The 11,339-nt window shown below is 38.7% G+C and overlaps 1 protein-coding gene across 7 annotated transcripts in view; it reads left to right on the top strand.

The window, feature by feature from the left end:
* Uimc1 (ubiquitin interaction motif containing 1) overlaps window positions 1-9,287 on the top strand; it is an 87,274-nt gene extending 77,987 nt beyond the window's left edge. For 4 of the 7 annotated variants that reach the window (XM_075969546.1, XM_075969549.1, XM_075969545.1 and 1 more), the window contains 4 exons: window positions 2,814-2,991; window positions 6,643-6,796; window positions 7,774-7,816; window positions 8,839-9,287. In XM_075969546.1, coding sequence (XP_075825661.1) covers window positions 2,814-2,991; window positions 6,643-6,796; window positions 7,774-7,816; window positions 8,839-9,037 — 574 coding nt within the window. In that variant the 3' untranslated portion in view covers window positions 9,038-9,287. The remainder of the gene's footprint in view (window positions 1-2,813; window positions 2,992-6,642; window positions 6,797-7,773; window positions 7,817-8,838) is intronic. The other 3 variants (XM_075969548.1, XM_075969547.1, XM_075969551.1) reach the window with 1 other exon arrangement.
* The last annotated feature ends 2,052 nt before the right edge of the window (window positions 9,288-11,339 follow it).

Consider the following 11,339-nt stretch of genomic DNA (forward strand, 5'->3'; position numbering starts at 1 on the left):
CCAGGGAATGAACTCAGGTCATCAGGCTTGTTGACATGTACCTTTTATCCACGGAGCCAGCTTGCTGACCCCCATATAAAGCATTTTCTGTATTTTTCTGATTATAAAGCATTTTCTGTACTAGTATCAAAGAGTTCCACAGTAGCCTGGAATGAGTATAACAAAGGATTATTTATTTGGGGATAAAGTCACAGTAAGGGTAGCAATCCACAGTCCTCTGTGTACACTGGGAACTGGAACAAAATCCAGCAGAAAAAAAGGGGTCTGTGCACGCTTTTTATCTGCACTTATAGTACATGAGACCACACCCAAAGTGAGCTGGTATCTTAAAGGCTATTGGCTGAAGGAGTTCCTACAACATTTTCCTTTTAATAAAAAGAAATTCCAAGGGCTGGAGAGATAGTTCAGAGGTTAAGAGCACTGTCTGCTCTTCCAGAGGTCCTGAGTTCAATTCCCAGCAACCACATAGTGGCTCCAAACCATCTGAAAAGAGATCTGGCACCCTCCTCTGGCGTGTGGGTATGAGGCAGAAAATTGTATACATAATAAATAAATCTTTAAAAAAAAAAAGAAAGAAATTTCAAGATGCTTGAAGAAGTGGTACTTGATTGGTGGGAGGTCAGGTAAATAAAACAGAATTTTGTAGCCTAATATATTCAATTTTTGAAATGTTAGTTGTACCTATGCAGTTTGGTGTCCTAACGGTGTGTTTGGGCTTTTTCTGTTGACCAGTGCTGGCTGCAGGCATCACAGTTCTCAGTGCTGCATCTCATTCATTTGCTGAGCACAAATCTCAGACATAATGGTCTCCCTGAATTCAGAAGCTGCAGTGGATCAGACCAACAGCAGACCACTAAACAGTTATCTCTGACCTTGTTTTGGTACAAGTTTGGCTTTGGGAAGTTAGAAGCTTTGGAGCTTCTTGGTCCAGCTACTGAACTGGTCATCACTGGTTGTCAGACACAGTTCACTTTTGGTTGCATGTCACAATCTTAGTAAGAAATGGTTTGTTGTTCTGTAGAATAAGAGGACTGATAATTCAGAACAACTTAAATTTTCTTTTCTTTTTTCCGATTTAATGAGACACCCACTTACCAAACCTTTTCACCTTCAATTTGCATCAAATGCTTGAACAACTTGCATGGTTCACATCGAGGCAACTTCTCGAGTCAAATAAGAGAATCAGCTTCAGTGAGTGCTCTTTGCTGCTCATTGTCAACTTCCTGTAGCCAACCACTAAGCTCTTTATCTTGAAGCCTCTTGAGCCACCTCTGTACTATATGTTCATTATTGGCTCCTGGGCCAAAGACCTATTGATGTTGCAAATTGCCTCAGCTGTTTTACCATCTATTTTGCCAAAAAAGAAAACTCAAATTTTTGTTTCACGGAGCTGGAGAGATGGCTCAGCAGTTAAGAGAACTGGCTGCTCCTCTAGAGGTCCTGAGTTCAATTCCCAACAACCATATAGTGTCTCACAACCATCCATAATGAGACCTGGTACCCTCTTCTGGCCTGCAGGCAGACACACAGGCAGAACACTGTATACGTAATAAATAAATCTTAAAAAAAAAAACCTGTTTCACATCATTTCTATATTATAAAATAAATACAAACCGCAAGTAAAATATAAATTTATAAAATAAATAAATACAAACAGCAAGTAAAAAAACAGCAAGGAACCATAAAGTGAAAAATGTGCATTAAAATGATGTATATCATAACTACATATATTTAAGAGTGTATTTCATAATCAAATGACAAATTTCAACAGTGCATAAAACAAAATTACTTTTGTACTAATCTATAATAAGAATTAATAGTGCTTTTTGTATTAGTTAATAAACTTTGAAGATATACTAGTATAACTTTTCTCATAAGGTAGAGTTTTACTTGCATTCTTCCAGGTAATTGAATAGCTTGAGATGTTATTTCTTTTATTTTATTGTCCTTTAGAGAAAATCTTCTATAGAGTTAATCTCATCATAGTTACTAAACAGTAATGGTCAGAAAAGGAAGATGAACTTCTGAATCAGCTATGAGTTCTGATATTTATTAGCTGTAATGCCCTTATGTAGAGTAGTTCTTTCCTATTGGGACTGAAGAATTAATTGAGAAATCATGTTGAAAGGTACTGACCACAGAGAAAGTAGTTAATAAGTATTCTTCACCAATTCCCACAGGTCTGTCTTCATTGATACTTCAAGAACACACACTTTCCTTCTCTAAATGGTTTTGATATAAGAAGATGACAATAAGTATGTTAGTGCAAAAACTTCTGGCAGACCCACATGTTTTAGTAAATTTCTAGTTGATATGTCAGGTTATAAAGTTAAGAAAGTTAGCATATAGATAGATTTGATTTACTAATCAAACAAATGCATCCACTATGGTAAAATTCTCACTATTGATTTAATGCTTTTGGTGCTTCCTTTTCTGTTGAAATTTTAACTTCTCTTTGGAGAAACAATTACACTTAATTTCAGAAGAGTTTGACAGACTGTTTTATATCTGAGGAGCAATCAGCATTGTTTGAGATAGTTAGTAGAGCTGATTTCATTATCATCCCACTGCTGCAACAGCAGGTACAGAGAAACAGCCAGGGAAAACTGCTAGTCACTTAGTCCTTATGATTGGCATAGGGTTAATTTTATTGGTGATCCCACTGAGTGAATCTACATTGGTTGACAAGTCTCCTCTGCAGACATTTTTGAGATGTAAAAAGACAATTTGAAACATTCCAAGAACCTAGAGGCAAAAGCAGATCTTAAAACTGCCTTCCCTCCCATCTCCCCACCCCTCTTCTGATTACCCAGGAAGGAGAAGTGTTATCTATGTAAGTCCCTGGTCCCACTTGGAGAGTATGAGTGTCATGTAGAGGCCTGTCTCCAGCATGCAAAGGGAGATAGACGAGATGGAACTGAAGTGGGTAAGAGAACCAGAGTGTGTGCAACTGTGGAAGGCAAACAGCAGCAACGGCTGAGGAAGCCAAAGGTATGTGCTTAGGAAAAGCTACAATTCTGTTCTCCCTATCTTTCCTCTTTTCTCTCCCTCCTCCTCTCTTTCCTATTTATATTAATACAAGATTTATGCTTGTAAGGATAGGTGTTCGTGTATATGTATACATACATATGTGTGTATTTATGTATGGAAGCCAGAGGTCAGACTTGGTTGTTGTTCTGCAGGAGGAGTCATCCACGCGTTTTGAGACAGGATCTCACTAGACTTGCAGATTAAGAATGCTACCTACCTGAAACTACCCAAAGTCAGGTCCTCATTTTTTTACAGCAACCACTTTTATGACATCCTATCCCCGAATTAGTGTATCTTTGGTCTATATTTTGTGAGAATGTTTTTTTTTATTTTTTTATTTTTATTTTTTTTTGAGAATGTTTTTTTTTAAATTGCTATTTGAGTTGCTAATGTGGGTTGCCTAAAAATTTTATAATGAATTTTGGCTTGGGATTAAGACAGAAATTTCCAACATTTTCTAAAATGACCCTTAGCATGTACCTGTCAATTTGTAGTATATATTTAATGTAAAGAAGTATTCTCAGCACTGATGATAATAAAATCAAAATATACATCAAATCTGAGAAGCATTGAACACACTCTGCGTTTTGCAGTGTTAAATATTCAGCCAGGGTTTTTGTAAAAATAAACAAGTATGGGCTGAAGGTTTGGCTTAGAATGTAGAATGATTGTGCCTAGCATGAATGAACTTTTGCACCCTATAGTACTGAGCATGGTGAATACACTTATAATTCTAGCACTTGGGAGGTAGAAACAGGAGAATCAGAGTTCAAAGTCATTCCCAGATATATAACAAGTTCAAGGCCAACTTGGGTTAGATGAGACCCTATCTCAAAAACCAAAACATCAAAAACTAAAACCATACCACAAGCACATCTATTTTGTTAGTATGCACATTAGCTTTTATCTTTAGTAAATGTTAAAATTACATATATTCTAAAGAGTTGTTCTTAAATAATTTTCATTATGATTTATTATCAATAAAAGTTTGACTTGTTTTATTGATTTTATTTACCTATATGTAAAAGTTTCTCAGGTGAAAAGGGGTCCCAAGTGGAGTAAGGAGCTCTACTGTATAGTATAAACATCTCTCTGGGTTTATTTTTAGACTTCTGAAACATTACTGTTAGCTGGGTATGGTGGAGCATAGCTGTAATCCACCACTAATGAAGCAGAGGGAGCAGGATCATGATAAGTTTGAGGACATCCTGTTCTACATAGCAATTCTAAGCCCTACCTCCCCCTCTAACACCTGCTTTCCAACCTGCAAAAATCATTATATCAATGTTTGTGTCACTTAACATCATCTTATTACTGAAATGTTGTTTTTTTTCCCTAATCCTTCTATATTTATGACTATTTAAAAGGGCTGATATAGGCAAACTCCTGTAATCCCAGCACTCTGGAGGTGTGAGAGTTTAAGGCCAGTCCTGGGTACATGGTGAGTTTAGATCAACTTGAGCTAGGTAGTGAGACCCTATCTAAAAAACAGAAACTACAACAAAACTCCAGTAAAGCAATAAAAGCAAAACAGAATAACAACAATTTAAAAATGGGGAAAAATACCATTAACCGATCCTTGGACTACAGTTATTTATTGAATTGTAAGTCAACATTCCAGTGTCTTTTAAAATATTACAATTAATTGCTTTTCAGAAAATGTAGGGAATTCATGTCCACACTGCTAGGAGCACATGTGAAATAACTTCTGAATCTCTTTTGTGTCTAGACTTGAGAAACTACAGGGTATGGCTCCTGGTCTGTGGGAAAATGGATCTAAGGACTTTCTGGGTCTTGTGATGAGATATCAGGAAGGGCAAGTTTTGGTTTAGTGACCAACATAAAGCAGCAACAGTGTGTTCAAGAACTATTAGCCTACTAACCATTTAGACAGCTGGGCAGAGAACCCAAACTGATCTTCATGTCAGAAGGAAATGACATCTCTATGAATCAGATGATGTTTAAAATTTTTTATTTTATGTTCATGGGTGTTTTTTTGAATGTATGTCTGTGTACCACTTGTGTGCCTAGTGCCTCAGAGGCCAGAAGAGAGTGTTGGACCCCGTAGAACTAGATTACAGAAGGCTGTGAGCTGCCATGTGAGTGCAGGGAATCAAACCTGGGTCCTCTGAAGAGTAGCAAGCGCTACTACCTCTCTGGCCCCTAAATCAGGTGATTTTGGATTTGAGTTTTATAGGTGAGTGCTTATTTATACCAAAGAGCCAATTTATTTATCTTTTAAAAAATTTTTTATACTTAAAACTTTTTATTTTCACACACATGTATGTCTCTCTGTGTACCATATGTGTAGCTGGTGCCTAAGAAGTTCAGAAGAGGACATCAGATCCCCTGAAACTGGAGTTAGAATAGTGAGCCATAATGTGGGTGCTAGGAATTGAACCTGGGTCCTGTGGAAGACTGGCCAGTGCTCTTCATCATTAAGCCACCAGTTTAGTTATCTTGTCATTACTGCCTATAGAAGTTGCCTTGAAACTGGTTTTTGTTTGTTTTTGTTTTTAAAAATCTCAAATGTAACATAGGGCAGAAGCTGTTCTTTCTTGTTAAGATTTACTTTTATTTTAGTTATTCATATATATATAAAGTGTGTGTGTGCGCGCGCGCGTGTGTGTGTGTGTGAGGGTATGATCACATGAGTCCATTGACGTAGGATGCCAGAGGCCTAGGATTCCTTGGAACTGGAATTATAGGCAGTTGTGAGCTATCATGTGGATACTGGGAATTTACCTCCAGTTCTCAGAAAGAACAGCATGTTCTTAACCACTGAACCACCCCTCCAGCCCAAAAGCTCTTCTTTAATGTAGTTTGTGGGCTGATTTGATGCTGAAGCCATCCTTGAATCTCCCTTCCTCTCCCTTTCTTTTCCTTCCCTCCCTCTCTTTCTCTTTCTTCTTTCATTCTTTCTTACAGGGTCTCCCTGTGAGGCCTTGACTGGCCTGGAACTTGATATTTAGGCCAGGATGCCCTTGAACTTAGAGAGATCTACCAGCTTCTACGCGCTGATCCCTGGGGTTAAGGGTGTGCACCACTCCTGGAAAGCTGTGTTCCTGATATGGTGCTTAAACCCCTTCATTACAGTTTGCTGTTCTTTTCCTCTCCTCTCATTTATTATAAAGCAAAAGACTAACCTAGTGCCAGCTGTGCCACCATATTTCTCTTCTGGGAAAGATTTAATCTAGGCTAAATTGTAGTCGGGCTTTTCTTAGGGCTGCCAGCTCACAAAAAGTGACACAGAGACTTATACTCATTAATGAAAGCTTGACCTTGACTTAGGCTTGTTTCTAAGTAGCTCTTATAACTTAAATTAATCCATTTCTGTTAATTTACTTTCTGCCTCATGGCTTTATTATCTTATCTCCATACAGCCCATCCTGCTTGCTCTGTGTCTTCTGGCATCTCTGCCTTCTTTTTCCCAGCATTCTCTCTACCTGGAAATTTTGCCTAGCTATTTATTTATTTATTCAACTTTTTACTAAAACAATCAGAATGACACATCTTCACAGTGTACAAAAAGATTATTCCACAGCACAAGTCAACTGTGTTTTAAATCTTGCCATGAATTAATTAATCCGTCTATCCTTTTCTCTATCACAGGACAAAGACCACAGTGAAGGCCGACTGCTCAGTCTCTTGGAACAGTCTGAGCACAAGACCATAGGTGAAGACTCTAAGACCAATTTTATGGGTTTCTGTCTAGGCCTTTTAGTGAAGATAGAAACTCCTAACATTCAGCTGATTGTTGGGGATTGTGAGTGAATCCTTTTGTAGCCAATCAGCCAGCCTTGGAAATTTAATCTAGGCTGTCTCATCCCCAGGAAGGATGAAGAGATATCCTGTGTTTCCCGACATGGGTTTAATATAATCCTTTATAACATCTAGAGTTAGGACTGCCTGTTAAACTGGGGAGTCATGGAAAACCACACATGCAGACATCACTGCCTCTTCTGAATGTTTGTAAACCATTTATACATTACCTTTAGCTTAGTCTCCCAACTTAACTCCTAAGAAATTATAGGAAGTAATTCCTCTTTAGTATTTAGGGAGCATTAGAGTAGATTTATCAGGAGCATTAGGAATTCTAACTTTAGAGATTACAAAGATTATATCTAGTAAAGCACTATATATGTATTCCTTGGCATTAGTAGACTTTTGTTGGATGTTAGGTGCTGGAATATTGCTACTATTGTTCCTTTTAGTTGCTATTGTTAAATTTTACCAAATTGAACAGTAAATTTTTGCTCACTGTTTAGTTATAATAGTTTATTACTACCAAGCAAATCTGTTTTGCTTTGTGATGACTGTAAAAAGAGCCTGTCTTGCTAGGCAGTGGTGATGCACATCTTTAATCCCAGCACTCGGGAGGCAGAAGCAGGTGGATCTGAGTTCGAGGCCAGCCTGGCCTACAAGAGCTAGTTCTAGGACAGTTCCAAAATTACAGAGAGAAAAAAAACCTATCTTACATCTTGCTTCTAGATCACCAGGTTGTGAATCTCACAGGTGGCAGATTTCCCCTGGTTACCCTTATTGCCTGAGTGTAGGTCTGAAGTAGGTCTATTCAGAAATGATTCATTCCGAAGTGTTTACTGCAGCTGAGCCTGTAGGATGCTAATGCTCACATTCCATTGGTCAAAGGATTGGAGATCTGAACTACTTGAATAGGCCTGATGAAAAGCAGCAGGCAGTGAGAGGCTATGACTGCTAATGTTAGTACTTTTATCTCTCCAGGTGTAGAGAAAAAAACCAAGTCTTCAGAAGCAAGAACCTTCAAGTAAGTTAGAGTATGCACTGAATTCTGTCAACAGCTCTGGCAAGTGTGAGCCTGATGCTAGATTCTCTGTGTAGATTGATAATTAAAATGCTAAAATAGAAATCACTGTAGAACTAACACAATTATTTAACTTGGTGATCCTGTTATATCTGGGTTAAGAATTGGTTGGATAGCTGTATTGATGTTAAAGTAAGTAGGGTTATGTGTTACTCCTTTTCTTCTTCCCTTTTTTTTAACAGGGTTTCTCTATGTAACAATAGTCTTAGCTGTCCTGGAACTCCCTCTATAGACCAGGCTGGCCTCAAACTCACAGAGATCCACCTGCCTCTAACTCCCAAGTGCTGGGATTAAAGGTGTGAACCACTGCCCAGCCTTTCTTCTTTTCAGTTCCCATCCAAACCTGAATTCTAGCAGATTTAGGAATTTTGATCTGACTCCACAGTTTCTCCATGTCTCCATGGCTTTAGGTTATGTGAATTACCCAGTATCTTCACCTGTGAAAGCAGAATGATACAACTTACATGGCTAGAATATTACACAAGTTAGTATACTAATGTAATTTAAAGGCTCCACTAGAGTGCATAGTTCATACTTGTTCCTTACCAGCTTCATATTGAACTTGAAACCAGGCATAGTGGGACAAAGACAGAGGCAGACTGATTTCTGAGTTCATGGCCAACTGGGTCTATATAGTTTTTTTGTTTTTTAGTTTGTTTGTTTTGTTTTGTTTTGTTTTCAATAAAGGCTGGGAGCTAGAGAGATGGCTCAGTGCTTAAGAGCACTGGCTGCTCTTTCAGAGGACCCAGGTTCAATTCCTAGCATCTGCATGGTGGCTCACAACCACCTGTAATTCCAATCCCAGGAGATCCAGCACCCTTCTCTGTCCTTGAAGGACACCAGGCATACATGTGGTATACAAACTTAAATGCAGACACCTTTGCACATAAAACAAAGAAAAAATTGTAAAGAGTTGGACATATACACATGTAATATGTCTTATTTGAGTTTTTCTTTCTGTCTAGGATACCTTCATCAGAGGTGGAAGAGGCTAGCTGCAGCAGAGAGATGCACAGTTCCCTCTCACAGCTCAACTTAAATGAGTCTCCCATCAAGTCTTTTGTTCCTGTTTCAGAAGCCATAAATTGCTTAGTGGACTTTAAAGACCAGTTTACTTTTCGGTCACGGACCAAATCAGGCAGAGGAAGGAGGAGAAAATCTTGAATTTCTTGGGACTGGAGGTTGACCGGAATTATTATTGTTGGGTTGGTCATGTTCATTAATTATAGTGGTTCCTAGTTTGTTGTGAGAGTTTTGACCCTGTTGTTTTTTACCACCAGCACCCACTCAGCATCCTGATTTTTATGTTTTATAAGATACATTGAGACAATTGTGAATAGTATTGTTTTACAGCATTCTGTTTGAATTTACTTATAGTTAAAATTTAAATATATTTATCTATGTTTGTATGGAATCTTACTTCGATATGTGGAAATTTTTATATTTTTGTCGTGAGCTTTGGAGTGGGGATTTTTTGTTTTGTTTTTCTTTTTCTTTTTCAAGACAGGATTTCTTGTATAGCTTTGGAGCCTGTCCTGTGTAGACCAGGCTGGCCTCGAACTCAAAGAGATCTGCCTGCCTCTACCTCTTAGTGGTGAGGTTAAAGGTGTGAGCCACCGCCGCCCGGCTTCCTCTGGAATTTGTAAGTGAACACTGTTGTGTTAGTTCATTCCTAAGCAGTTTTTTCAAAGTGGATTTACCGGTGGGTGTACCAGGCACAATTATCTGTTTAAATCAATTTTTTTTCTTTTGCTGCTACAGGTCATGTGGCAGCAGTAAATTGGGATTCAGTGGAAATACCAGAGCAGTCCCCAGTCTCTACAGTGTTGCCTGAGCCCTTCCAGTGCAGAGCAGAGATGTGGTTTATCCTTAGTGTCCAGGTAGACCCAAAGTGAGAGACTCAAATAGCAGAAGTAACTAACCAAAGGAGACAGTCAAACAAAAGAACCAGCTTTGGCTCTAGCTGATGGACAGTCTAGTGAAAGAGACTCTTAAGTGGGTGTTAACAGTACAGGATTTTATTTTATTTTTTTAAGATAAGGTTTCTCTGTAGCCTTGGCTGACCTGGAACTCACTCTGTAGACCAGGTTGGCCTTGAACTCACAGAGATCCTCCTGCCTTTGCCTCCTGAGTGTTGGGACTAAAGGTGTGTGCCACTACTGCCCGGCAGCAGTACAGGATCTCAGACGAGGGTAAACTAATACACAACTCAGGTGCCTAACTTCTGATTTATCATATCTAAAGCTATCTTTTTTTTAAATATTTATTTATTATGTATACAATATTCTGTGTGTATGTCTGAATGCCAGAAGAGGGCACCGGACCTCATTACAGATGGTTGTGAGCCACCATGTGGTTGCTGGGAATTGAACTCAGGACCTTTGGAAGAGCAGGCAATGCTCTTAACCTCTGAGCCATGTCTCCAGCCCCTAAAGCTGTCTTTGATTTTAAGATGAAAGTGAGATGTATATCACACTGGGGCATTCATACACAGCTGGATTGGAAGACTTAGTACAGACATTAGAGCACTATCTCATACTGTTTGCACACAAATGCTTTGAGTTATAGTCAAGATGGAAAATACCAATTTTCACCACAGATAATGTCTTGCTCTTGGATGGTGCCAACACTATGACCAGCATCACATATATCTCTTATTTTTTGTTCAGTCACCACAGTCCAGACAATATATGTACTGTTATTTGATCCTCATAGAAACTTGTTATAACCAACTCTGAAATGAGGAACCAGATGGAGAGAAACAAGTTAAAAGACTGCACCCACGGCTGTGAGACTAGTCATGGGTTCTTCATTTCTAGAGAAAAACCTTGTGCTTTTGACATAAGTGCTAACAGATTTCTTGTTTTTCCATATACAGCCAATCAGTATAACCCTCACTTACAGCTCTCATTAAATAGTCACTTAGAAGGTAGCTAAATGGTATACTATAAATGGTATAGTTTGTATTTCTATATATGAGGTTGAAGGAAAGTGCTGCTTCTAGAATGAGGTTATCTTAAAATTGAGCAGACTCTATAGAATGGGGGCCATTGGCTAAGGATATGGATTAGCTAGACCAGGAATTCACAGCACAAATGGGACTCAGGGAAAGAGAAGACCTCCCAACCCCCACAGTTGCTTTTTTGTCCAATTTGTTGTCTCTGTGCTATAGTCTAATAGTAGATGCATTAATCAGAGTGAAGAGATAAGTGACAGTCATGACAGATCCATCTTGCTTCTGAAACAAGTTGCTTACCCTCTCTTGGACTTTGTCTATAAAATGAGAAAAATATTAAAGTGTTCTAAGTATTGATAACTTTATTATTATCATTTTTTTGAGACAGGATTTCTCTGTGTAATAGTCCTGACTGTCCTGGAACTCACTCTGCAGACCAGGCTGACCTCAAACTCAGATCCACCTGCCTCTGCCCTCTGGAGTGCTGGGATTAAAGGCTTGTGCCCCCAC

The sequence above is a fragment of the Microtus pennsylvanicus genome, chromosome 4, assembly GCF_037038515.1.
Source record: "Microtus pennsylvanicus isolate mMicPen1 chromosome 4, mMicPen1.hap1, whole genome shotgun sequence".
Lineage (NCBI taxonomy): Eukaryota > Metazoa > Chordata > Mammalia > Rodentia > Cricetidae > Microtus > Microtus pennsylvanicus.